At 37.6% G+C, this 27,752-nt stretch overlaps 1 protein-coding gene across 1 annotated transcript; it reads right to left on the bottom strand.

Annotated features, from left to right (window-relative positions):
• Positions 1–1,648: 1,648 nt before the first annotated feature.
• On the bottom strand, positions 1,649–27,752 carry LOC110980504 (uncharacterized). The gene is made up of 38 exons (XM_087142137.1): positions 27,645–27,752; positions 26,839–26,892; positions 25,870–26,019; positions 25,346–25,431; positions 22,381–22,534; positions 20,315–20,437; positions 19,333–19,506; positions 18,554–18,642; positions 17,035–17,185; positions 15,789–15,893; positions 13,866–13,979; positions 13,476–13,589; positions 13,097–13,210; positions 12,714–12,827; positions 12,339–12,452; positions 11,963–12,076; positions 11,648–11,761; positions 11,295–11,408; positions 10,901–11,014; positions 10,501–10,614; positions 10,099–10,212; positions 9,699–9,812; positions 9,297–9,410; positions 9,075–9,188; positions 8,793–8,906; positions 8,486–8,599; positions 7,937–8,050; positions 7,536–7,649; positions 7,134–7,247; positions 6,734–6,847; positions 6,332–6,445; positions 5,930–6,043; positions 5,530–5,643; positions 5,128–5,241; positions 4,728–4,841; positions 4,326–4,439; positions 2,725–2,838; positions 1,649–2,478 (listed from the first exon to the last, which is right to left on the bottom strand). The coding sequence occupies exons 1-38, from the start codon at positions 27,697–27,699 to the stop codon at positions 2,390–2,392; spliced, it is 4,308 nt and encodes a 1,435-aa protein (XP_086998263.1). The 5' UTR covers positions 27,700–27,752; the 3' UTR covers positions 1,649–2,389.

A 27,752-nucleotide genomic window follows, 5' to 3' on the forward strand; every position in this document is an offset into this window, starting at 1 on the left:
CGCTGATTCGGCCAAAAAGGTAGAGGACGCGTGGTCATGGGCTGTTCAATACCGGGTTGCGGCTCACCTCGGCCAGCGACTGTGCCCGCCTAATCGGAGAGATATTCATGTCGCAACAATGTGCTGCATATTCATATTTTCCACGGATAGCGCCGATAGATCACGCTACTCGACAGACTCATCCATTTTATCTATAGGGATGCACACTTATTTTATTAGTGCCAGTTTCTTTCACATCTTGCTTTAATTTTCTTTTTAAAACGATGCTCAAATTATGTACAAATATTCAACAAAAAAATCTAATTTTGTTAAAAGAAACGGTGCTTTTGTGGTAAATCAACTTTTTTAGAATAATGTAAAAACCCTCTTCAATGAACGAGACTGTGGCTGTTCTGATAGACGTTCAACTGACCAATCGAATTTCCCCTGAAATAAATATTCATATAATCAGGATTCTTAGACAATGAGAGTGCTCCGTCCAATTTCGGTAGCAATCCCCATATGTTGTGCAGAAAAGGCTTGCAGATTGTTCAAGTCGGTAATTGGGCACCGCTGATCACGCATATTGGGGAAGGAGGTTGCAGTGACCGTTCCCACGTATCAGTGAACCACGCCGAACCGCATCGCGATTGCGAGGAAGATGGACTACCCCCGACCAATTACCGACTTTTGGGGGGTAAGTCGTGTTCAAATTAGCCATGAGGTGACATTGTAAGACACGTAGGAAATGTTAGTTGGTGTCACTGTTGTATAATTGATCAGTGTTAATAGTTTTTGGCGTGCACAAAAGCTTTTCAAAGTTAAATGAACGTGTTGTGTACACAAGCGGTAGACATATACAGTACGTGCGCCGTGTCTTTTGTACTGTACGAGGGCATGTTATTGTACATGTGTTAACAAAGGAAACAATACTTATAGCGTTTTCGAAACGAGTGGATTCGTTGAGACTTTTGTTTCGCTGGTTCCCGCAGTCAGAGCTTGAACATGTAGTTTCGAACGCTACTTCAAAATGGCTGGAACCAGCGAAACCGAAGTCTAAGCCGAATCCACTCGTTTTGAAAACGCTCTTCTTCATGCGCACAATACAACTTTACTTTGTGCTGCATAAGTGGACGCGCTGTGTTGACTGTTGGGCAGTATTTTGTATCAGTTGTCAGAGTATTCTTTTCATATTCATTCTGTAGTCCATAGCTGACTTACATGCCCCGACAGCTATTTGGAAAAAGACAATTAGCTAGAGTTACAACCAGGGTAAGATAGGCTTTTCTCTATTTTCGTCACGGCTGGTAGTGACACGAGCAGTGTATTGGGCTTGATATTTATTTAATCAAATTAATCTATGTACAAGTTAAAAAATTATTTTGAATGGAATGTATTGCGTTGACAGGGTTATTTTGATATTTTGGACTGGGCCATCCTTCTTCACCAAAGACTGAAAAAAATCAGCTGAGTGAGTGTTATCAAATGTCACTTCTCTTAATGAGTGTTGACTATCGGCGAAGGCATCAGCACACAAGCAATAAATAAACATGTGTATTGTGATATTATATTGCCCTTCTAGATTGGGTTTGTTTGTTGTTTATTTTTTGAACAAAAAGAGTTTCCTCTTGAAAATGACCTGTTTTTTAAAAAAAAAGTAAGACTACCATTTTGCTGTCATCTTCCATATTTTATTTGTTAAAAACCGTGAATACCCATTTAATGTGCCATTTGATTAATTACAAATTCCAATTATAATGTTCAACAGCGCGGTTAAGCAGATTGATTGGACTCAAAAGAGTGAATTAATTTGCTTCAACCCATTATTCTTGTCTACTAACAACAATTACTTTAATTTACAGTTCAAGGTGAAAGTCAGCGTTTTCATAATAATGTAAATCAAGACATTCTTGTGAGTTGTTGAAAGCAGATGACTCTATGAAACAGTTTCCAGTACATCATTACAAGTAGCAAATGTTTTGAAGGCTGAATTGGTATTTTGTTTCACCTAAATTCCCAGGAAAAGAATATAGCCGTTTCAAAATCTGACCATCTCCTCTCAAGCTGGACTCCATGTCTGGTTCAGAAAAGTATGGTCTAACATTAGTTAATTGATAGACCCCAAAACCATTTCAAGGGCTGCTTTCCTGTGATATGTCATTTTCTACCTTCAGGATACACATGTATTAGACACTGAAAAGAAATGTCCTTTCATTTAACTGGAGGCTTTAAGACAATTTACTTCGGATTCGTTTCACCTGACTTCATTTATTTCTAATTGTTTTTTTTTTTCATTTGGGAAATTGGCTTTTTTGGATTAAACGATTTAACCCTTCATTCTCCTTTAAGCTGTGATCCGTTAGAGGTGCTAAAGTGTCGGGTTAGTTTGGACACATTGATGGCTCCCTCTTTAAGGCTGAGGGACACAACAGTACGAATTGATACCGTCAACGCAGACAAGACTTCCTATGCAAGTGGTCAATGCGCACTCGTCAATGTCTGAAATAATTAAATGAAATGACAAATTATAAGTAATTTAAACGTACAAATTTGTCGATGTTTCTTGTTTGTTAATTAAGAGCCGTTTTTCATCTGTTTTAAGTTGTTTTTTTACAACTCTCAAAGAATGGTACCCGTGTTCACACGCAGACGGTCCTGCATGAGAGTAAGTTTTTGGAAACAGTGCAAGACGGAGGAGCCTAACGATAGTGCTCAGAGAAATGATTTGGCATCGGGTATACTTACTGATCTCACAGTCTTTTCCTTTGTAACCATCCACACAGTCACATCGGTAATCATTAACCAGATCGACGCAAACCCCTCCATTTAAGCAGGGCTTCACGGCACACTCATCGATGTCTGGAAAGAGATGTTAAAACATATACATGGAATCAGGTCAACAGTCAACTTGGTTTTTGACTCCTTGGACCAGTTTAACTCCGGTGCCCCCACAAAGTCTAAGCAACAATATATATACTGGGTATTAGCTATTTACTCCCTGCTCCAAAGCAAGGATTCATACTTGATTATCTTTGATGAGACTGATTGTATGGTATGCAATACATTAATCTGACTTTTAAAACCCAAATCCTTTTGGAACACTTCATTCAAAAATCAGCCTAAAAGTAATTTTAAATATTGTTATGTACAAAGCGTCTGGGCTTTATTTCAAAACCAAAAATATGTGGGAACCAATCGAAATAAGATAACTAATCACCGATTGGAAAAACAAAAGAAGACTGCGAAATTTCTAAACGTTCTACCAGTTTTGCACGCCTACGACTTCGATCTTTGGTAGGTCCTAAGGCCGTAACATTAAATATTCCTCGTTTGGAAAAAAGCCACCCTAGCCTTTCTCGTAGTTCAAAATAAAGGTTAGTGGAAACACTGCCTCGAAATGCGTTTACATGCAGGATTTGTTTTTTTAGAGAAAGGCTCAATCTTTCATTTGATTCCCGTAACACGTCGGAGACTTTAACATATTATGTTGCCAACACATTTGTTCATGGAAATATTATCACAGTTCCAATCAAAAAATTGCTAAAACAACATCTCGGTAGATACTTGCATTGGATTCTCAACTACCCCAAAAAAAGCTTTAGTTGCTTTCGTTCGGTGTTGTTTAGAGTAAAAAAAAAATAAAGCAAATATTGGTTGTTGTCAGCGAGCTGTACATAGTGGCTCTTTTATTTGGACAAAAAATTTGAGCAGCAATGTGTGACAGGTAATAATTTGTGTCTTCATTTGATGGCTTGTAGTTTATTTGCCGCCAGCACAATCAACAGGATTCATATATTTGGTTTTTCGTTTTACAAATATTTATAGCATAAACATTAGGAAATGCTGCTTACAGCGAAATCACCTTCTATAGAGATGTAAAGATAATGAAACGAGGAAATTCCCATAAGATATGAGAAAGAGGGATCTGTTTCAGCAGTTACTCATTGATTTCACAGCTCTTTCCTTTGAAGCCAACTACGCATTTGCATTTGTAGTCGTTAACCAGATCTGAGCAACTACCTCCATTTTGGCATGGCTGAGATGCACAGTCATCAATATCTGCATAAAACATGTTACTGGCATGAGTTTCAGATCTTAAACTTTACTATGGATTTCCCATACAAATTTGATGGTAGAAATATATGATAGGGATCTGCCAATCTACTACGTCATGATTTGCTCTTCTAAAATTCCAAAGTATTGATTCTGTATCAAAATGGGGCAAACAGAAAAGTATAAATTTTTGGAAAAAGAAAAAAGAAATTCAGATATACAATCTAAGAAAGACGTACGAAATTTTCAGGTGCTGTAGGGAATTAATAAACAAGAAAATTGTCGTTACTTACTGTTACCACAGTCTTTTCCGTCGAAGCCAACTACGCATTTGCATTTGTAGTCGTTAACCAGATCTGAGCAACTACCTCCATTTTGGCATGGCTGAGATGCACAGTCGTCGATATCTGCATAAAACATGTTACAGGCATGAGTTTCAGATCTTAAACTTTATTATAGATTTCCCATACAAATTTGATGGTAGAAATATGAGATAGGGATCTGCCAACAGACTACGTCATGATTTGCTCTTCTAAAATTCCAAAGTATTGATTCCGTATCAAAATGGGGCAAACAGAAAAGTATAATTTTTTTGGAAAGGAAAATAAGAATTCAGATATAAAAGCTAGGAAAGACTTAAAAAACTTTTCAGGTGCTGTAGGGAATTAAGAAATAGGAAAATTGTCGTTACTTACTGTTACCACAGTCTTTTCCGTCGAAGCCAACTACGCATTTGCATTTGTAGTCGTTGACCAGATCTGAGCAACTACCTCCATTTTTGCATGGCTGAGATGCACAGTCGTCAATATCTGCATAAAACAAGTTAGGCATGACGTTGGGATCTTAAACTTTACTATAGATTTCCCATACAAATTTGATGGTAGAAATACGAGATAGGGATCTGCTAATAGACTACGTTATGATTTGCTCTTCTACATTTCTAAAGTCTTGATTCCTTATCATAATGGGGCAAACAGAAAAGTATCAATATCTTGGAAAGGAAAATAAGAATTCAGATTTAAAATCTAAGAAAGACTAACGAATCCTTTTAGGTGCTGTAGGGAATTAAAAAATAGGAAAATTGTCGTTACTTACTGTTACCACAGTCTTTTCCGTCGAAGCCGACTACGCATTTACATTTGTAGTCGTTAACCAGATCTGAGCAACTACCTCCATTTTGGCATGGCTGAGATGCACAGTCGTCAATATCTGCATAAAACATGTTACAGGCATGCGTTTCGGATCTTAAATTTTACTATAGATTTCCCATACAAATTTGATGGTAGAAATACGAGATAGGGATCTGCTAATAGACTACGTTATAATTTGCTCTTCTACATTTCTAAAGTCTTGATTCCTTATCATAATGGGGCAAACAGAAAAGTATCAATATCTTGGAAAGGAAAATAAGAATTCAGATTTAAAATCTAAGAAAGACTAACGAATCCTTTTAGGTGCTGTAGGGAATTAAAAAATAGGAAAATTGTCGTTACTTACTGTTGCCACAGTCTTTTCCGTCGAAGCCAACCACGCATTTGCATTTGTAGTCGTTAACCAGATCTGAGCAACTACCTCCATTTTGGCATGGCTGAGATGCACAGTCGTCAATATCTGCATAAAACAAGTTAGGCATGACGTTCCGATCTTAAACTTTGCTATAGATTTCCCATACAAATTTGATGGTAGAAATACGAATTGGGGATCTGCCAATAGACTACGTTATGATTTGCTCTTCTACATTTCTAAAGTCTTGATTCCTTATCATAATGGGGCAAACAGAAAAGTATCAATATTTTGGAAAGGAAAATAAGAATTCAGATTTAAAATCTAAAAAAGAATAACGAATCTTTTTAGGTGCTGCAGGTAATTCAGAAATTAGAAAATTGCCGATACTTACTGTTACCACAGTCTTTTCCGTCGAAGCCGACTACGCATTTACATTTGTAGTCGTTAACCAGATCTGAGCAACTACCTCCATTTTGGCATGGCTGAGATGCACAGTCGTCAATATCTGCATAAAACATGTTACAGGCATGCGTTTCGGATCTTAAATTTTACTATAGATTTCCCATACAAATTTGATGGTAGAAATACGAGATAGGGATCTGCTAATAGACTACGTTATGATTTGCTCTTCTACATTTCTAAAGTCTTGATTCCTTATCATAATGGGGCAAACAGAAAAGTATCAATATATTGGAAAGGAAAATAAGAATTCAGATTTAAAATCTAAGAAAGACTAACGAATCTTTTTAGGTGCTGCAGGTAATTCAGAAATTAGAAAATTGCCGATACTTACTGTTACCACAGTCTTTTCCGTCGAAGCCGACTACGCATTTACATTTGTAGTCGTTAACCAGATCTGAGCAACTACCTCCATTTTGGCATGGCTGAGATGCACAGTCGTCAATATCTGCATAAAACATGTTACAGGCATGCGTTTTGGATCTTAAATTTTACTAAAGATTTCCCCTACAAATTTGATGGTAGAAATATGAGATAGGGATCTGCCAATAGACTACGTCATGATTTGCTCTTCTAAAATTCCAAAGTATTGATTCCATATCATAATGGGGCAAACAGAAAAGTATCAATATATTGGAAAGGAAAATATGAATTCAGATTTAAAATCTAAGAAAGACTAACGAATCCTTTTAGGTGCTGTAGGGAATTAAAAAATAGGAAAATTGTCGTTACTTACTGTTGCCACAGTCTTTTCCGTCGAAGCCAACCACGCATTTGCATTTGTAGTCGTTAACCAGATCTGAGCAACTACCTCCATTTTTGCATGGCTGAGATGCACAGTCGTCAATATCTGCATAAAACAAGTTAGGCATGACGTTCCGATCTTAAACTTTACTATAGATTTCCCATACAAATTTGATGGTAGAAATACGAATTGGGGATCTGCCAATAGACTACGTTATGATTTGCTCTTCTACATTTCTAAAGTCTTGATTCCTTATCATAATGGGGCAAACAGAAAAATATCAATATTTTGGAAAGGAAAATAAGAATTCAGATTTAAAATCTAAGAAAGAATAACGAATCTTTTCAGGTGCTGCAGGTAATTCAGAAATTAGAAAATTGCCGATACTTACTGTTACCACAGTCTTTTCCGTCGAAGCCGACTACGCATTTACATTTGTAGTCGTTAACCAGATCTGAGCAACTACCTCCATTTTGGCATGGCTGAGATGTACAGTCGTCAATATCTGCATAAAACATGTTACAGGCATGCGTTTCGGATCTTAAATTTTACAATAGATTTCCCATACAAATTTGATGGTAGAAATACGAGATAGGGATCTGCTAATAGACTACGTTATGATTTGCTCTTCTACATTTCTAAAGTCTTGATTCCTTATCATAATGGGGCAAACAGAAAAGTATCAATATATTGGAAAGGAAAATAAGAATTCAGATTTAAAATCTAAGAAAGACTAACGAATCTTTTTAGGTGCTGCAGGTAATTCAGAAATTAGAAAATTGCCGATACTTACTGTTACCACAGTCTTTTCCGTCGAAACCGACTACGCATTTACATTTGTAGTCGTTAACCAGATCTGAGCAACTACCTCCATTTTGGCATGGCTGAGATGCACAGTCGTCAATATCTGCATAAAACATGTTACAGGCATGCGTTTTGGATCTTAAATTTTACTAAAGATTTCCCCTACAAATTTGATGGTAGAAATATGAGATAGGGATCTGCCAATAGACTACGTCATGATTTGCTCTTCTAAAATTCCAAAGTATTGATTCCATATCAAAATGGGGCAAACAGAAAAGTATACTTTTTTGGAAAGGAAAATAAGAATTCAGATATAAAAGCTAGGAAAGACTTAAAAAACTTTTCAGGTGCTGTAGTCAATTAAGAAATTAGAAAATTGTCGTTACTTACTGTTATCACAGTCTTTTCCGTCGAAGCCAACTACGCATTTGCATTTGTAGTCGTTAACCAGATCTGAGCAACTACCTCCATTTTGGCATGGCTGAGATGCACAGTCGTCAATATCTGCATAAAAGGTATAAGTAATTAAGTCTTGAAACTCTAGTCTCGATTTTGTTTTTGTAAATGCAGCAAACGGGATAGCATTTCGGGTTTTTTTCATGTATTAGAATATGAAAATTAAAAAGTCCTCAAAAAACAAACCAACAAAGACCGAAACGCCTGGTGGGAAGAAAAATATAAGTTTTTAATATTTAGAAATTGCTAGCATTGCAGGCAGGCGTTCTCATCAACAAGAATACGAAAATTAAAAAGTGCTACGAAAAAAAAGAAAATGTGAGAAGATGTTATTTTATTACATATTGAATTATCAAAATAAGAAAATTCCACGACACCAATTGAAAGACAAAAAGGATATGAAAAATTAGAAATTCTTGTAAGAAATGAGCTATCTCTTGGATACAGATAATTCGCAGGGATCTGTTGACATAAATTACTCACTGATTTCACAGTTTTTTCCGTCGAAGCCTTGTACACATTTACATTTGTAGTCATTAACCAAATCAGAACATTCTCCTCCATTCTTGCAGGGCTGAGAAGCACAGTCGTCAATATCTGCATGAAGCATGTTTTTGATAAGATTTATCCATTTTTAAAGTCTTTTCCCATTTCCCTGTAAAAAGGCAGTGAATGGAATAATGCGGAAATTGTTTCATAAATTGGAATACAAAAATTGGAAACGCTACCGAGAACCAAATCATCTAACGGTAGAAATAAAACTTAGGATCTGCTAACATATATTACTCACTGATTTCACAATTCTTTCCGTCGAAGCCTACTACGCAGTTACACTGGTAGTCGTTAACCAAATCCAAACACAAACCTCCATTCTTGCACGGAGAAGATTCGCATTCGTCGATATCTGCATAAAACATACATTATTTTCACTTCCTAAAGTCTATGGTCTTTATTCTGTCTTAAACTGGATTGAACATTAATTGTTTGATATTTGGATGGATAAACAATTTAGATACGAAAATTGCTGCCTTAGGGAATTAATCAATGGGGAATCGCAAGATATTTTACTCACTGGTGTCACAATCTTTTCCGTCAAAGCCGACTACGCATTTACACTGGTAGTCGTTCACCAAATCAGAACATTCACCTCCATTTTTGCACGGCGAAGACGCGCAGTCATCGATATCTGCGTAAAACATGTCATAAACATGAATTTCAGTTGTTAAACTTCAGATTTACCATATAAACGCAATGGTAAAAGTAACAAGAACCTCTGCGAATATCAATTACTCACTGATTTCACAGTCTTTTCCTTCGAAGCCTTCTACGCATTTACACTGGTAGTCGTTAACCAGATCTGAGCAACTACCTCCATTTTGGCATGGCTGAGATGCACAGTCATCAATATCTGCATGAAACATGTTACTGGCATGAGTTTCAGATCTTAAACTTTACTATGGATTTCCCATACAAATTTGATGGTAGAAATACGTGATAGGGATCTGCTAATAGACTACGTTATGATTTGCTCTTCTACATTTCTAAAGTCTTGATTCCTTATCATAATGGGGCAAACAGAAAAGTATCAATATTTTGGAAAGGAAAAAGAGAATTCAGATATAGAATCTAAGAAAGACTAACGAAACTTTTCAGGTACTGTAGGGAATTAAGAAATTAGAAAATTGCCGTTACTTACTGTTACCACAGTCTTTCCCGTCGAAGCCAACTACGCATTTGCAGTTGTAGTCGTTAACCAGATCTGAGCAACTACCTCCATTTTGGCATGGCTGAGATGCACAGTCGTCAATATCTGCATAAAACATGTTACAGGCATGAGTTTCAGATCTTAAACTTTATTATAGGTTTTCCATACAAATTTGATAGTAGAAATATGAGATAGGGATCTGCCAAAAGACTACGTTATGATTTGCTATTCTAAAATTCTTAAGTCTTGATTCTGTATCAAAATGGGGCAAACCTAAAAGTATAATTTTTGGAAAGGAAAAAGAGAATTCAGATATAGAATCTAAGAAAGACTAACGAAACTTTTCAGGTACTGTAGGGAATTAAGAAATTAGAAAATTGCCGTTACTTACTGTTACCACAGTTTTTTCCGTCGAAGCCAACTACGCATTTGCAGTTGTAGTCGTTAACCAGATCTGAGCAACTACCTCCATTTTGGCATGGCTGAGATGCACAGTCGTCAATATCTGCATAAAACATGTTACAGGCATGAGTTTCAGATCTTAAACTTTATTATAGGTTTTCCATACAAATTTGATAGTAGAAATATGAGATAGGGATCTGCCAAAAGACTACGTTATGATTTGCTATTCTAAAATTCTTAAGTCTTGATTCCGTATCAAAATGGGGCAAACCTAAAAGTATAATTTTTTTGGAAAGGAAAAAGAGAATTCAGATATAGAATCTCAGAAAGACTAACGAAACTTTTCAGGTACTGTAGGGAATTAAGAAATTAGAAAATTGCCGTTACTTACTGTTACCACAGTCTTTTCCGTCGAAGCCAACTACGCATTTGCATTTGTAGTCGTTAACCAGATCTGAGCAACTACCTCCATTTTGGCATGGCTGAGATGCGCAGTCGTCAATATCTGCATAAAACATGTTACAGGCATGAGTTTCAGATCTTAAACTTTACTATAGATTTCCCATACAAATTTGATGGTAGAAATATATGATAGGGATCTGCCAATCTACTACGTCATGATTTGCTCTTCTAAAATTCCAAAGTATTGATTCCTTATCAAAATGGAGCAAACAGAAAAGTATAATTTTTGGAATGGAAAATAAGAATTCAGATATAAAAGCTAGTGAAGACTTTAAAAACTTTTCAGGCGCTGTAGGGAATTAAGAAATAGGAAAAGTGTCGTTACTTACTGTTACCACAGTCTTTCCCGTCGAAGCCAACTACGCATTTGCATTTGTAGTCGTTAACCAGATCTGAGCAAATACCTCCATTTTGGCATGGCTGAGATGCACAGTCGTCAATATCTGCATAAAAAGGCATGATGTTCAGATCTTAAACTTGACTATAGATTGCCCATACAAATTTGATGGTAGAAATACGTGATAGGGATCTGCTAATAGACTACGTTATGATTTGCTCTTCTAAAATTCTAAAGTCTTGATTCCGTATCAAAATGGGGCAAACAGAAAAGTATAATTTTTTTTGGAAAGGAAAAAGAGAATTCAGATATAGAATCTAAGAAAGACTAACGAAACTTTTCAGGTGCTGTAAGGAATTAAGAAATTAGAAAATTGCGTTACTTACTGTTACCACAGTCTTTCCCGTCGAAGCCAACTACGCATTTGCATTTGTAGTCGTTAACCAGATCTGAGCAACTACCTCCATTTTGGCATGGCTGAGATGCACAGTCGTCAATATCTGCATAAAAGGTACTAGTAATTAAGTCTTAAAACTCTAGTCTCGATTTACTCTGAAAATGTAGCAAGCAAAATAAAATTTTCGAATTTATTCATGTATTATAATGTCCAAATTAGAAACTACTACTAAAAACGAAACGCCCGTTCGAAAGAAATTACTTTTTTGGAAAAGAAATGTTTCCATGAAACAGTCTCTTAGCAAAAATGAACAATGGTGATTTACTTAGATAAATCACTCACTTATTTCACAATTCTTTCCGTCGAAGCCTTGTACACATTTACATTTGTAGTCGTTAACTAAATCAGAACATTGACCTCCATTTTTGCACGGCGAAGATGCACAGTCGTCGATATCTGTAAATAAAAAAAAAAACATTAACTACGTCATGATTTTCTCTTCTTAAATTCTGTTGTCTTAATTGACTCCTTATCAAAACGGGGCAAATAGGAAAATGTTCATTCTTTTGGTGAGAACTTAAGATTCAGAAGGCTTCCAAGAAACTAGTGACATGTTATAAGGAATAAAGAAAAGAGAAAATTGTAAATTTTACTTACTGATACCACAGTCTTTTCCAGAGAATCCGGCTTTGCATGTGCATTTGTAGTCGTTTACCAAATCGGAACATTTACCTCCATTTTTGCAGGGGCGAGATGCACAGTCGTTGATATCTATATAAAACGTTTTAATAATTTAGTTCTTTTAACTTAAATATACATTTTCTGGGAAAAACGGTTATACAGAATACATTATTTAGGAATTTTATGAACTAGAATATAAACATCAGGAAATCAAACCAATTGTTGCTAGAGACGTAATACCTGAAAATTCGGAATTTTTTTACGAAATACGATTGGGGGTAAAAAAAATCCAATTATAACCTGTTGTATTAGAAAATTGAGGAAGAAGGAAATTGTTAATGACATTACTTACTGATACCACAGTCTTTTCCAGAGAATCCGGCTCTGCATGTGCATTTGTAGTCGTTTACCAAATCGGAACATATACCTCCATTTTTGCAAGGGCGAGATGCACAGTCGTTGATATCTACATAAAACGTTTTAATAATTTAGTTCTTTTAACTCTAGTGTACATTTTCTGGAAAAAACGGTTGTACGGAATACAGTATTTAGGAATTTTATGAACTAGAATATAAACATCAGGAAATCAAACCAATTGTTGGTAGAGACGTAAACCCTAAAATTCGGAATTTTTTTACGAAATACGATTGGGGGTAAAAAAAATCCAATTATCACCTTTTGTATTAGGAAATTGAGAAAGAAGGAAATTGCTAATGACATTACTTACTGATACCACAGTCTTTTCCAGAGAATCCGGCTCTGCATGTGCATTTGTAGTCGTTTACCAAATCGGAACATTTACCTCCATTTTTGCAAGGGCGAGATGCACAGTCGTTGATATCTGAATAAAACGTTTAAATAATTTAGTTTTTAAAAACTTTAGTGTACATTTTCTGTGAAATTCGGTTATACGAAATACAGTATTCAGGAATTTTATGATCTGGAATATAAAAACCTAGTAAATCAAACCGGTTGTTGGTAGAGACGTAATACCTGAAAATTGGGAATTTCTTTTACGAAATAGGAGTGAAGGGTAAAATAAAAAATCCAATTATAACCTGATGTATTAGGAAATTAAGAAATAAGGACACTGCTAATGATATTACTTACTGATACCACAGTCTTTTCCAGAGAATCCGGCTCTGCATGTGCATTTGTAGTCGTTTACCAAATCGGAACATTTACCTCCATTTTTGCAAGGGCGAGATGCACATTCGTTGATATCTGCATAAAACGTTTAACTAATTTAGTTTTTTAACTTCAGTGTATATTTTCTGGTAAAATCGGTTATACGAAATACCGTATTTTAGTATTTTATGAACTAGAATATAAACATCAGGAAATCAAACCAATTTTTGGTAGAGACGTAATACCTGAAAATCTAGAATTTCTTGTATGAAATAAAAGTGAGGGGTTAGAAAAAATTTTTAAATATAACCGGTTGTATTAGGGAATTACGAAAAAGGAAATTGCTAATGATATTACTTACTGATACCACAGTCTTTTCCAGAGAACCCGGCTCTGCATTTGCATTTGTAGTCGTTTACCAAATCAGAACATTTACCTCCATTTTTGCAAGGGCGAGATGCACAGTCGTTGATATCTGAATAAAACGTTTAAATAATTTAGTTTTTTAAAAACTTTAGTGTACATTTTCTGAGAAAAGTGGTCATACAGAATACAATATTCAGGAATTTTATGAACAAGAATATAAACATTAGGAAATACCTATGAAAACAAACCAATTGTTTGTAGAGACATAATACCTAAGAATGCGGAATTTTTTGTACGAAATAAGAGTAGGGGTATAAAACATTTAATTATAACCTGTTGTATTAGGACATTAAGAAAGAAGAGAATTGCTAATGATATTACTTACTGATACCACAGTCTTTTCCAGAGAATCCGGCTCTGCATGTGCATTTGTAGTCGTTTACCAAATCTGTACATTTACCTCCATTTTTGCAGGGGCGAGATGCACAGTCGTTGATATCTGCATAAAACGTTTAATAATTTAGTCTTTTAACTCAAAGTGTACATTATCTGTGAAAATCAGTTATACGAAATACAGTTTTAGGGAATTTTAAGAACTAGAATATAAACATAAGAAAATGCAAAATTAGATCTAACCAACTGTTGGTAGAGAAATAAGATATGAAAATTTAGAACCTTTTGTTTAAAATAAAAGGAAAATTTGGAACATTTTGTTTAAAATAAAAGGAAGGTGTTTTCCATTATCAGCAACTCTGTGATTTAACAATCTTTTTCGTCGCAGTTTTCTATTCATTTGCACAGATAGTCATTACCCAAGTCAGAACAGTCACTCCCACTCTTGCATGGCTGAAATGAACAGTTGTTGATGTGTGCATAAAACATTCAACCAAAAATGATGTTCCAGCTCTGAAACTGTAGATCGATTGTCCATGAAAATTGAGTAAACGAGATAACAGCAGGGATCATATGGATTTGAAAATATATCAATAAGGAGCCAGCTAATGGAAAAGGAGCAAGATATGCAAATTAGGAAATGATTGTAAGAAACGAACCATATTGTGGATAGTAATTAGATGTAGGGATCTTCTTAAATCAGTTATTCACTGATTTCACATTTTTTCTCCTTGAAGCCGTTTACCCGCATCAGAACCCTCACCTTCATTTTGTCTGAGACGCATGCGCAGTCATTAAAATCGACAGAAAAGGTATTACTGTTATGTTTTCCAGTTTTAAATTATGCAAATTTTTTTTCGCTGGAGTAGAATAAACAGGAAAGTTTCGGATATGAGAAGGCTGAAAATTGAGTAGTAGCAATACCCACCTGCACATTGGGAGAATAACAATTTTACGCTATTTTCTTCCAAGGAAAATTATCCCAGGAATGCCAAAAGGTATAACGTAACCGCTGAAAGTAAACGCTTTCATCACTAGAATACAAACTTTAATGCATAGGTACAATGTCACTGCAGCATTGTTTCTACCAAGGTGATAAGGTCTAACAAAGATTGCAGGGCAAGGACGCCTTTATCACTAATTGCCTTTCTTCTAAAAGAGTCAATGGTCACAAACATATGATTATATTCAGCGACGGTGGGCCCGAAATAGCAGCATCATCCACACCGCAAAAACTGTGATTAGCAATTAAACGCTTTTATCAAGAAGGACTGTTTTGCTTTCACTTCTTAGAACATGCTTACATAGTTATAGTAAACATATTTAGAATATAATGGATATGTTAAGGTTTGATAATCGATACTGTAAAACTACAGCTGGACACCCAATGTTTAGATTCTAAGCATGTCACAAACTGAGAGCATAATTGCGTTTTAGAGAGTAGTTTTAGAGAGCTGGGCCTTGATGTGACGAGCTGAAGTGTGCATGATGCAGCTGCTTGAATGACATTAGTGTTAAGAGGGAACTCTCTAAATTGGAAAGAGTGAAATTAGGGACAAGACGTTTAAGAGTGAAAATCACTCTGAATTTAGACTGAAAAAGGCTGAAAATAGCCCCTTCAAGTGGAAGCTCGAGTGAAATTCAGGCTGACTTTTGGAATGAAAAATATTCATTCCAATTTGTCTGGTCCTTAATTTCTATTTGAGGGATTGAATTTTCACTCAAATGGAGTGAATTTGCACTCTTTGGAATTTAAAGAGAATATGTTTCAAAACAGCTATTCACTGGGAAAAAATCGAAAGCTAGTGCAATAAAATAGTTTATTATTTTGAAATAAACCGAAAGAAATGAAATTTGGGGCAATTTCGCGTACATGCTTTGAAATGCACAATGCTGATTCAATCAAGGTACTTACTCGTTTGGCAGTTTTTTCCTGTGAAGCCCGTCCGACATCTACATTGGTACCCATTGTACAGATCAATACACGAACCCCCGTTTTGGCACGGCTGTTTAGCGCACACTGTTAGAAATATTTAGAACAAACATTGAATATTTACAAATAAGTCATTTGGGAGACATTTTGTGGCAAATTTCTCAGCATTAGGGAGAAATTGGCTTTTAGGGAGACATTTCAGTGTCTCCTTATTTACAAACTACCAGAAGGAGGCCAAATTTTACCGTCCATATTTTGAGAGATGATAGTTTAGGGCCTAAAATGAAAACATACAAAGTTTGGCTCAGATCAGATTAGTGAATATTGAATTATGGGACAGTAAAGTTTGTGGACGTTCTTTATGGGAATGTCTCCCAAGTGACCCTTTTCGGTAAATATAAAATTTTAAGCAACTAGTTGGGCACATAAGCAACTGTTGCTCAAACATTTAAACCAAAGTTGCCGAAGGTCTTAATGCGTAGTAGTTCAAAATTTCAAACAGCACTTTTATCAAGCAGTTAGCAACAGTTTTTAAAAAGTGGCAGGACTGTTGAAACAATTGCAGACGTTACTCGGTATCGGCTGAAAGGTTGTGTATGTGTCACTCATGCAAGTTCTTAAAATTTTGCGGATAGAATGATAGTGGTCAGATGATGCATTACCGTAAATATGAATCTCAAGTTATTTGAATATATTTCTCAAACAATTTTAAAGAGCAAAGTTTTAAGATTGTTTCAAGTATACATCAGCATTTGTGGTCGGACGTCGTAATAGCTACTTCAAACTAGTTAGTATAGAGAATGAAAACCAGCTGAAGAACACTATAGGTTTCATTTTCAGCATCACTGTTCAACATTGTGAACAGTCTGACTGTGAATAGCTCAACTTTGTTAGCGTTCTCTTTGTACAACCAGTCACTTTTACTTGGATTTGTCGCATAATGCTCATTCTATCCGATTTGCTGCCATTACCTTAGTTAATATGAACTGATTTCATACAGAAAGTGCTGTTACTAGGTGTGTGCGAAGGGGCGCACTATTAAGTCGAGTAAGTGTGACTTTAAGTCTGGTAGCGTATGGCTGTGGATTAATATCAGATATTCAGCATAGGATTACAGCTGCGTTTGCAATTACCAACAGCACTTTCCTGGAACTTTAGTATCACCTAATTTTTGTTCCAACTCTCATTAGCATTAGTTTTGTCTGTCTAGCGATAGACGCATTCTTACTTTTTATAGACTTCTTGCACACATAGCCATAACGGTAAATTCTGCAATTATTGTCGGTCCATTTCGAGCCATAGTATCTGGGGTGGATTTGCGCGCAGTCCTCGTTTCCAGTGTTGTCGGGCGAGCCTGGTAACCAGTTTTGAAAGACTGTCTGGAAAAAAAAGGAAAGTTTACTGACCATGGGAAATGCAGTACGTGTGCAAGTACCTTTTTATGACTATTGGAATACAACACAATACAACAGTCGGGACAATTCCGCCACAGCAGTGGCATACTCAGTGGGAAGGGGGGCAGAGGGAAACTCCCCCCCCCCGATTTTTTTTTTACAAACAAAACCTCAAAGGTATATAGGAAAGAAAGCAATCGGTTTATTTATTTTAGAATATAAGCACCAAAACCATAAGAAAACACCAGCAAATGAAAGCAAAGATGTCGGGACCGTAAGGCTTTTATTTTTGAATGAGCTTGAACCTACGTTTGCTTTTGAATCCCCCCACACCAAAAGCTGGATACGCCACTGCACCACAGCACACGATTTGTTATGTCAGTAAAATCTTGGGAACGCTACACTGTGTTGTGGACGGTTATCATGAGGACCAAAGCCTTGGATGGGGGCGTATATCTGTCCAGGTTGAAGTTGAAATAAAAAGTTCCATGCGACGAAATATCCCAAAACATTTCTTGGTTTCATTCGTTAAACTTTATGTTGACATCACACCCAGCATTTGGTCCTTTATTTCTACAGAAAACGAGAGAGTTTCTTTCTGAAAATGCAGGGATACAAAAAAGCAGGGGGAAGATTTTGCTCTTCTTTAAAGGAAGCGGTGACCCCCAAACCTTAAGATGTTTCTTTTGTCGTTTTATATCTGCAAATCGTTTAGATTTCGAAATATGTTCACCTCTGAGACGAAATTTAAGCGTGGCATGATATTAGAGTCCGTATCCTTTGGACAGTTTCTATAAGCTGCACTGACCAGAGAATGTCCCAAAAACAACTTAAATGACCAAGTTGCTTTCCATAAAGTTAAGCTGCAATCATCACTGGAAATTAATTGATTGTATAACGAGTATGAGAAATAAAATCTAACCTGCAATTTCTATAAGGTGACAGAAATACACCAGGATATCCAATTCCTTCCCTAACAGTTGTGTATTACTGTAGTTCATCTGAGCTAGAACTGGCAAATCCTGTTCCTCCCAAATAACTGACTTTTTTACCTTCTTCTACTTACAAAACTAATGTTGACGCTTTGGTACAAAACCTTAAATCTTATTAGCTTTTAAGATAAAAGCTTTGATAAACGTACATGTACTTGAATTTTCATAGCTTATTACTTAATACTGACTAAGTTCAACCCCTGTTCGGCTGAAAATGTTTACCAGAAACGTATCAATGGTCAGAGGAAGGGATATTTTCCAAAAGCTAACTTCAACAGGTCGCAGGGGGCAACTCCTCCTTTTCTCCTACCTGCTGGATATACCACTCATGTTTGTCAGCGGTGTATAAGAACTTTCTTACCTTTGTCCCGTCAATCCATTTGAAGGTGCCTTCTCTCACTTTGTCCGTAAAACCAATCCAAAAGGGACCATAGCCATAGCGTATGTGGCCTGCATATCGTACAAAAACGATTGAAACGATTTTTCCCACTGAAATCGGCAGAAACAAGAGTAGAAAATCCCGTGGACCTTCCATAGTTATTTATATTCTTAACAGATTTTCTGTATGGTTTTTTTATGTTCTAATACTTTGAAAAAGTTAATTTTGGGACAGGTGAAAAGAATCGTTGACACATTGTGAAATACTTGCGGTTTGTGGATGGAGCGAAGTAGCCAGCCACTAGTTTGGATTTTTGTTGACAAAGTAGCCATGAGTATCAAATTGGCGAATGCCTCTGGGAGGGGATCAGTACCGTTGAAACACATGCACAGTGGTCCCAAAAATAGTGCAAGCAAATGGCCTATTGAACGCTATAAAATATTGACTCTGTCACTTTTCAGGAAGAAAAGGTTACAACTCAGCATTTTCCAGCATCTTCTTTGAAATCAAATTATGATGGTGAAACAGGCTGCTTCAGTCGGGTGTAGTGATCAGACTAAAAAGTTTAACATGAGCATAATTTTTGATCGTTTAGGGTTTAGTGGTGCATATCTCTACATCGTCATCAAGCTAGCATCATCACGCCCAGGGTGTTTGTTGAGCCCATGAGAGTATATATTACCGGCATTGAAATATTATTCTTAAATTGGAAAGAATTTGCTTAAATCATATTTGGAACACGCTCCATATTTATAAATTACCATAGATGAAATTGCTTTCTGCAAGGCTGTGAATACTGACAAGGTTTCCTCCGTATGACTGACACTTCTTTTGAGCTCCGTCCCAATTGAGTACATCGTCGTTAAACGGGTATTCGTCTCTAAAATAATAGCAGTAGTCTCCGAAGTTGTACCATCCATAATCGCAGAAACTGGCTGCAAAACAATATCATCAGGACATTCGATTTCATTGTAGCCGTAATGGATAAATTGCGCAAAATGGTAAGTGTATCACTTTTGACTCATAAGGACTCTCTTACAATGAATTTCAGTGATGCAATGCTCCAATCAAGGAAACTGTTTTTCACAATACTCAAGGATGCAATAATTTTAAGCAGCTGAGTTTCATATTAATTCAAGACATTCTTTATAAAGTCATTTCCTTCATCCATCTTTTGGAGGTAAATTATTTAAATCTCTCCTCACCCAATACAAGGATTGTTCATGGATATCAAATGATAATATATTACTTCCTCGGTAATTGCATGGGTAATCGTAGATGCTGTCAATTGAGATATACCTGCCACCTCGTCTTTTAGAATTTCCCAGTCAAAATGAGTTTGGACAACATTAAGTGGGCATTACTTGTAAGGAGCAGGTGGAGTTTTGTCTCGCCTCATGGTCTCCATGGCTTTGAAAAATAATTAAATTTAGGTAGACTAAACCTAAATTCTTACCAGATGGGCTTAGTCATGCAGAATACGGAACCGTGCATTTCTAATTTCAATGTAAGCTGAAAAGGTATTGGAATCTCTACTGCAATCACTGTTTGCAGATGAAAACACATTTCTCTAATCCTTCTTTTTATGTTAGGTTTTCTTTTAGCATTTTAAAATCCTTTTAGACATACCCTCCATGTTCAGAAAAATGAAACAGTTTATAATACTGATTGCTCTGAGGATACAAAATTAGGATACTGCTCCATTCAATTGAAGTCAGTTACGCCCACGAGGAGTCAATTTACCTTGTAGGCAATTCTTGCCCGAGTATCCAGCTTTGCATTTACACTGGTAGCCACCGCTTGAGACACTTACACAAGCTCCCCCATTTTGACAAGGTGTGTCCGCACAGCTAGTAGCTTTGAAAACTACAAAAAAGCAATACCAAAAAGTTACACAGTCAATGATAAAATATTTTACTAAATGACACAACATCATCAGTAAAGAAAAGTTTAAATTGTTTAGAATTTTAGTATTCTTACAAATGATTTCTTTTAACCAAATCTATCTCCAGTAAAAGATGCTTGGATTGTTGTCATCGCCTTAAAATTACGTTGCATAGGCCTATATAACACGGCCCAGGGAAGGTTCAGAAGATAGGTTCACTGTCCTCATTATCCACCTTAGACACAAGCACCCCCTCATCATTTAAGACAAGCCATGTGGGTCGGGAGTGCAAAGTTTTTGGGTAGCGATGCGATGGCAGCGCTTGCGTTTCATAGTCGTTCATGAACCAGCGATGCGCAGGTGGGAAGTTTGCCCTCGATGAACGACCCCCCCCCACGAAGAGAAGTACTTTCCTCTACGGACAAAATCTCAGCTAGGCCATTGTTTGAAAAAATCTTTTCAGAAATGTTGGTTTTGGCTCCCCTAACTGTGGTTTATTGATAACACGCACCTGAATCTTTCAAATTATTTAATGGGCGTGCCTTTTTTCTATTGAATTTGTGGATAAATCATACATACTTATAAATTAGCCAACCTGCATTGTCATGAAGTGAGCGGGCGATATCGATTTCTAGTTTAAAGAGCAACCCAAAGGAACCCATGTTTTCTATAATTCTATCTGTTCAAATAAATATGAAAGCGTCCAAATCAAACGCAGTGTCATTTGTCTGCAGAGCTCAATTATAACAAGCTAAAAAGGGCTTTTTTCTGTTCATCATATCAAGAAGCAAATTCTGAACATGGGGAATGTAGATTGCGTCATTCTGAGAAAACTGAAAAAAAACAAGCCTCATGGGAGCCCTCGCCCTGTGTTCATAGTGGATAGAACCTCGTGCCTGTCAAACATTACATGTAGGCATTGTTTGTAGCCATTGATTGGCATGCACGATGGTTTATCCACTACGAACGCTGGGCAAGGGTTCCCCGCGTCTTCACTGTTTTCTCAGAATGACGTAATCTTCATTCAGCATGTTCAGAATTCGCATCTTGGCATGAACAGAAAAGAAACCTCTTTAGCTTGTTATAGTTGAGCGAGCTCTGAAGACAAATGACACTGCGTTCGATTTAGATGCTTCCATATTTATTTGAACAGATAAAATCAGAAAAAAACTCCTTTGAGTTGCGCTTTAAAGACGTCACAGAACTTTGACGCAGAGTTGTTGCATGTCAGTAGAAAACCTATTTGTTCTCATCCTTTGTGCAACAGTATCATCGTTAAAGTATGCAAAGATGATAAAGTCAAAATATAAGAACTTGACTGAGATTGTGAACAATCCCACTTTTCACACTTTACTTTTGCTGTATACTAAAAAAAATTGGATGGGAAGGTCAGACGATTTCAAGGTTTGTTGCCGAACTCAAGATCTGACAGATCCCAGAATAGGAACTCCAATCAAAATAACAATGCTTGCCATTGCTGTTATGTTTGGTTAATCAACATTGAATTACTACTGCTTTGTCAGCACCGAAAGCAAACAAGAACTATTTTCCAACTAATCCAAGACCCTGAAATTAATGAGTTGCTGGCTACCTGGCGATGGTGGAGGGGTGGGCATGGTTTATTTGGGAAAGCATGGGGCAAGAGATAGCAGTGGCTGTTGGATATTGTTGGAGAGTCAACATTTAAATATTAACCTTACATAATTATGTGTGCCCAGGGGACCTTCATTTAACCATTGCAAGCCAGCCAAAGTTATGTTCGCATAATACAACTGCCGTTCAAAACAGTCCCTGGCGAGACCGTGCAATTTTTTTAAATTTACTTAATTATTATTTTGTTTACATACTTGATCCCATGGATAACTGTACGTAAAATATATGAATGAATTTGTGACAAATGCTCATTACATGCTGTCATACTCACCGTCGATTTGTTTCTTGCAGATAAATTGGTATCGATTTGAGCACCAAACGTCATTCCAGTTGCCTCCAGCTCCATAGAATTCTGGGTCCATGTAGACACAGTCCTCACCACCAGAGTCATATGGCAGTCCCGGACCCCAATTGGTGTAGTCGGTCTAACAAACAGAAGGATTAAAACGGGTAGTCAAGTGGCCGGAGAGATCCAAAATTGGTCACTGCATAAAGGCCTTGATTTCCAGATTTACCCCAGGTCAGTATTGTAGGACTCTGGGGAATTCTTGGAAATTCAAGGTGAGCTTCGACAACTGGGACAGTGCAAGCAACTATGTAGAAACTCGTTGCACATACTTTTTACACTGTCCAAGACGCAGGTCATTTCAGACACGGTTAAAATGTTCAGACACACGGTAGAATGCTTGGTGTTTGTAGGAGTTTGTATCAATGGGGTTGGGTCTTACTGCATCGGTACGGACCATTTCGTCCTCGAAATTTGAATTTCCTATTTTTATTATCAGTTTGACCACAGTCAACCCAAACTCCTGCAAACCGTAGTGACCGTTGTACAAATATACTAAACGAACTCTAATTGCCACTCTTTTTGTCCATTTCAGAGGATGTCAACCTCTTGCCTGTGTGATGTCTTTGTACTGATAAAAAAGAATGTCAGGATCGCAACAAGTCGGATGGCACTTCCACACCTCCGTATTAACCCTTAAAGAGCTGGGTTATTTTGGTCTCACAGCCGGTTGGGTGGCGGATCCTCTCCGTCGGCCATGCCACATTCGATTTTGAAACTTGGCATGCATGTAAAGACATTCATGATCAGAACTATGACGTTAGACTCCATCCAAAATAAGGTTTTGTTGTTCCGGTTATTGGAATTTCAAGACTATACTGGCGTGCCAGCTCGTGCGTGTGCGTTGAGCACCGCATTTTTGACTGACCCGTCTCAAAAAAACACACGTTTTGCAAGAACGGTATCTTCGATTTTCACAAAATCGGTGACAAAATGAACACACAGAATTAACTCTAAATTCAAAAAGGCTCAGCTCCTGAAAAAAAAAGAACTGTAGCGATATTGGAAAAAATATCGAGAGCAGAGGGCGGAGTCCGCCCCAGGCTCTTATAGGGTTAAATTACGCTGCAAAATGCCTTGACCAATTTCAGTCGAAGTTGGCCATATTGACATCCGATGAATGCAAAACTTAGTTCCTAGACCAAGACCTAGATTAAGACAGTTTACATATTTAGACCCCAAAGGTTATATACCTAGTGGTCATTTGGTGAAAATAATGAAGCTGCTCTTCTTCCGCGTTCTTTGGCCTATTTTACCTGTATTCGATCAAATGCTTTCATACAGGGGCAAAGTCCTTTTATGTCAAAGGTCACTCATAAGTAACTAGTGGTCATCGCTGGAAATTGCCAAAATGGCTTTATTTCAATGCTATGACGATTTCATCCCTACAGTGGTGGCTCGTCCTCATGAGTGGTCTCTGTTTATAACTTCTCAGGTTACAAGTTGTATCTGCGGTAAGATCCCTGGGTGGTGTTTCAGATTTTATGGCTACTGACAAGCGCCCCAGAACAAAGACATCGATAAATGGGAAGAGCCACCGAGCTCAGTTGGTAGAGCACCAGTCCAGCGTTCCAGAGGTCGCAAGGTTCAAATCTCGCTCAAATCAACTTCTTTTGTTCATCTTTATAATTAATATGCTAGCATCTAGTCAGATTCCCCATATGGTTTATTCAATAATCTAATGATTTCAGCCAAACTTTGTCAGTTACAGTCCTCCTTAGACAATGCAGATTCGTAGCTTAGGTCCAAGTGGTAAGAATAGAGGGATCCCAATCTGCGCACTTCTGCGTTTGAAAACGAGGCTGTATGTGTCAGCTTCAATTCTTAGTACGATCAGACGATTGAAAGTAAGGAGTTAAGACACAAAATACGTAAAGGTGGGCCTATGTTAAATTCAGACATTTCAGGCTGCAAATTTTCGTGGAAGAGTTTTTCAGGATGACTCGACACATAAAATCAAAAGAAAAAATAACGACAATTGACCGCAAACAATTAAACGTACCTGCAATGGTCGTGTATCTTGTGCAGTGGGCGTGGTTTAAACTGAAGTGGTGTCACATTTACGAACCAGATACTCCATGTACTGTGCGGGCGCGCGCGACGAAGTTTAACACAGAGAGCCTCGGTTTTGATGCAGATATGCGCAAACGGCGCTAATGCAAAATCTCTCTATAGTTTTGTGGAAAATGGACTAAAATAGTTTTAATAGCTAACTCTTTCCTACGATTTTATCCAAACAATGTCAGGTATGGGCCTGTTGCGTGCGTCATATGAATGCTTGCGGACTACGGGCAAAGCTCACCTTGTGATCAGTGTGGCCATTTTCTTACAAAATGTATGAGATGCTTTTTTTTAAGCAAATTAATCTACACGTAGTCAGTTGCAGCGCTCCTTAGAACCTGTTATGGGTGTGTGTAAAGGAAAGGCTAAAGTGAGTCAGTATTCGGCAGCAGCCATTTCTCCACAAACATCCCAATCGAAGCATTTCTCAAATGTAGTAAACTAGCTGAGGGACCATTCGTTCACTTACGTGAGTTTGGATTGTCGAATATATACTACTTGTGTGCAAAGGTCATTGTAAGCCAATGTTATATGTCTTTTAATTGACCTGGACTTGACTTGTAGGACTGAACAAATTGTGATTACGGTTCAGCAGTGAGAGCAGGAAGGGGGGGGGCGAGCTACCAGAGAGAGAAACCGAGAGGGGGCGCCCTAGTGTAAATATGTGGGCTTACCCCTCTCTTTATGCATGCATGCGGTTTACTAATGAATGTCACACTGAAACGAATGACGTTGAAATAAATATACATGTATATTGATAACGAGATCACCAAAGAAAGGCTTTTCAACCTTCAAATCAATTTTTAGGATAAACATAACGAGAAATCACCTCTGTTTCGTCGGTCCAGACGAAATTACCTTCAGAAGCGCGGTCATTGTATCCCAACCAGTATTTATGACCAGGATGTCGATTTGCTACGGAAAAAAACGAGATGAGAAATCCTTCAACAACTCTATGGCGTATTGACACTTCGTATGTGCTGCCTCATTTGTATTGACACGTACACCTGGTGTACCTGTACCTAAGCATTACCGTGAACCGCGCAGGCGTATTGCTCGCTCAAATGGCGCCCATGGTAATTACACCTTTTGGGCAGAGTTATCCATCTTGCGCCTTTGGCGCTTTACGATCTTTGATAACTGCCCCCAGCCTTATACAAAAAACGCATGCGCAACGGCTCAGTTACGCCTGTGTTATTATAATTACCCTTACCCTCCCAGGGAAAAAAATCACGCTGCCTGGTTGTACGGAGCTGACCTTCTACGAACAATCATGTCCTTTTGGTCATGCGTGGTAAGGTAACAAACTTTCAGTTTATAGGCCACCATTTAAAAGCCATCCGCTCTACTTACTATACAAGAACACTTGCTCCTGGTAACTGTGGACGCTGACCAAGTCGGCTTCTTTGTCCTTGCATGACGCTCTTGCGTCCACGAAAGTGTTCATGTCCGTTGAGAAAAGGTAGCAGTGGTCTTTAAAGTGAAGCCATCCCTTCTTGCAGGCTATTTTGTGAAATGACAACAACGAAACACTTCTTGATCGTTCGTAAACAACGTTTGCATAAACTTTCATGTGCACACACAAGCTGTCGGTTTTTTATTACATTCTGTCCATATACCAGTTACTATGCCAACTACTGATTTAAAAAAATCTAACAAATAGGCCTACTTTATCCATCAACGACAAATTTCATGTTCTTTAAATGTAATCATAAGGCAAAGGTTTATCTACAGTTCGGTGATCAGAGAAGTCCTAGTAATTACTTATTTGTTAATGTAGTGCGGTTGTAGTTGAATGCTCCTCTCTGTCCATGCACAAATTCAGTGGTATTTCAATCTTGGGATGGCTTAATCTACGAAAGGTTGGCTCTTAATGAAAGGTTTCGTGTAGTATAAGCCTTGAATGGCGTCACGACTTGTCGCTCAATTAGCTCATGCCAACAGTGGTGCCTGGAATGAAGCTTTCCATTTCCCGTATGCAGTGTCCGTGAGCAACCCCCCCCGCCCTAAGCAGCGTCACCAACGTTTACGCCTCCTTTCGAGTTAGCTAAGACTTCTTTTAAGGTAACGTTTACAAAATAATTGTTACTTTTGTCGGGCCAATAAGTATGGATGAGTGCACATTCGAACCCAGACGCAAGAACTTTACAACTCTATCCATAGCGAGGCTAAAGCTAGCTATAAATTTGTTCATGCGGTGCGTAAGAAAACTCTCCACAATAAGTGTCGTAAGGTGACACATATTTCATTTATATAGAACTGCTGACTAGTCTCCTTTATTTGTGTAATATTATTTTCGAACAATAATCGAAATGGTCTCACCATCGGACGAAACGCCTCCGTGTACCGTGCCAAGGATGACCGTGAGCAGAATACCTAGAGGAAAGGACAATATAGGACGTCAGCAAGGCATTACGTTCATTTCTTGTCGCAACCAAAGCCCGGTTGATTGACGCGCGTAAGGTGAGCTACATGGCTTTGATCGTCGTCGTTACATTTACGCCCCATGTATATTACTAGGGTAAAAGGTGAACTTAATTCAATACACAAAAATGGTTTGGAAGCATTCGAAAAATCACACATCCAAGTTTAAGGGCATTTAGACGGAAAGTACATGTTAAATATTTTCGAGTATTGGCCGATCATTGTTGGATAAAAATGGGAAGAAACAAGGTCTCCTGCCGAATACCATGTTGCATCGCGTAATTGCTCGGTAGGTTATATCCCCAAAGTGGGCCAAAAGTTACTATCTTGACCTTACTTCGTATAAACTATGTCAAAAGCTTACATAAAAGGAGACAAGCAGGAACCAGCACACTGTTTGAAAATCAAGTTTGTAACGCAGAGACTTGGAGAAATTTCAATTAATACCAAGGTGCTTTTAAAAACGTAGCCTGGCAGACATGTTGCCATGCCAAAGACTTTTATTAGTGTCATTCAGACATTTATTTTTCTTTGCCAATGCTCATTCATAGGTAAAAAAGTAATTAATGTACTTTCGATATTAATTTTTCTGTCACCGATTGTCACTTTTGTAATTGTAATTTTGGGACTTACAACTACTGCTACTCTGTTTGAAGTCCCCAATATACTCGTCGAAGTTCGTAATTGAATTATGCTTAACTTACCGAGGAGCAGAGCCCTGAAGGGCAGGCGAAGAGCCTGGATGCTAGAGCCTTCCATGATGAAACTTGCCAACAATGGAGTGTAACGTCTTGCTCCTGAGCCATCCTGCT

The sequence above is a fragment of the Acanthaster planci genome, linkage group LG10 (genome assembly GCF_054643075.1).
Source record: "Acanthaster planci isolate LZ-2023a linkage group LG10, COTS_SCS, whole genome shotgun sequence".
In the NCBI taxonomy this organism is placed as follows: Eukaryota; Metazoa; Echinodermata; class Asteroidea; order Valvatida; family Acanthasteridae; genus Acanthaster; species Acanthaster planci.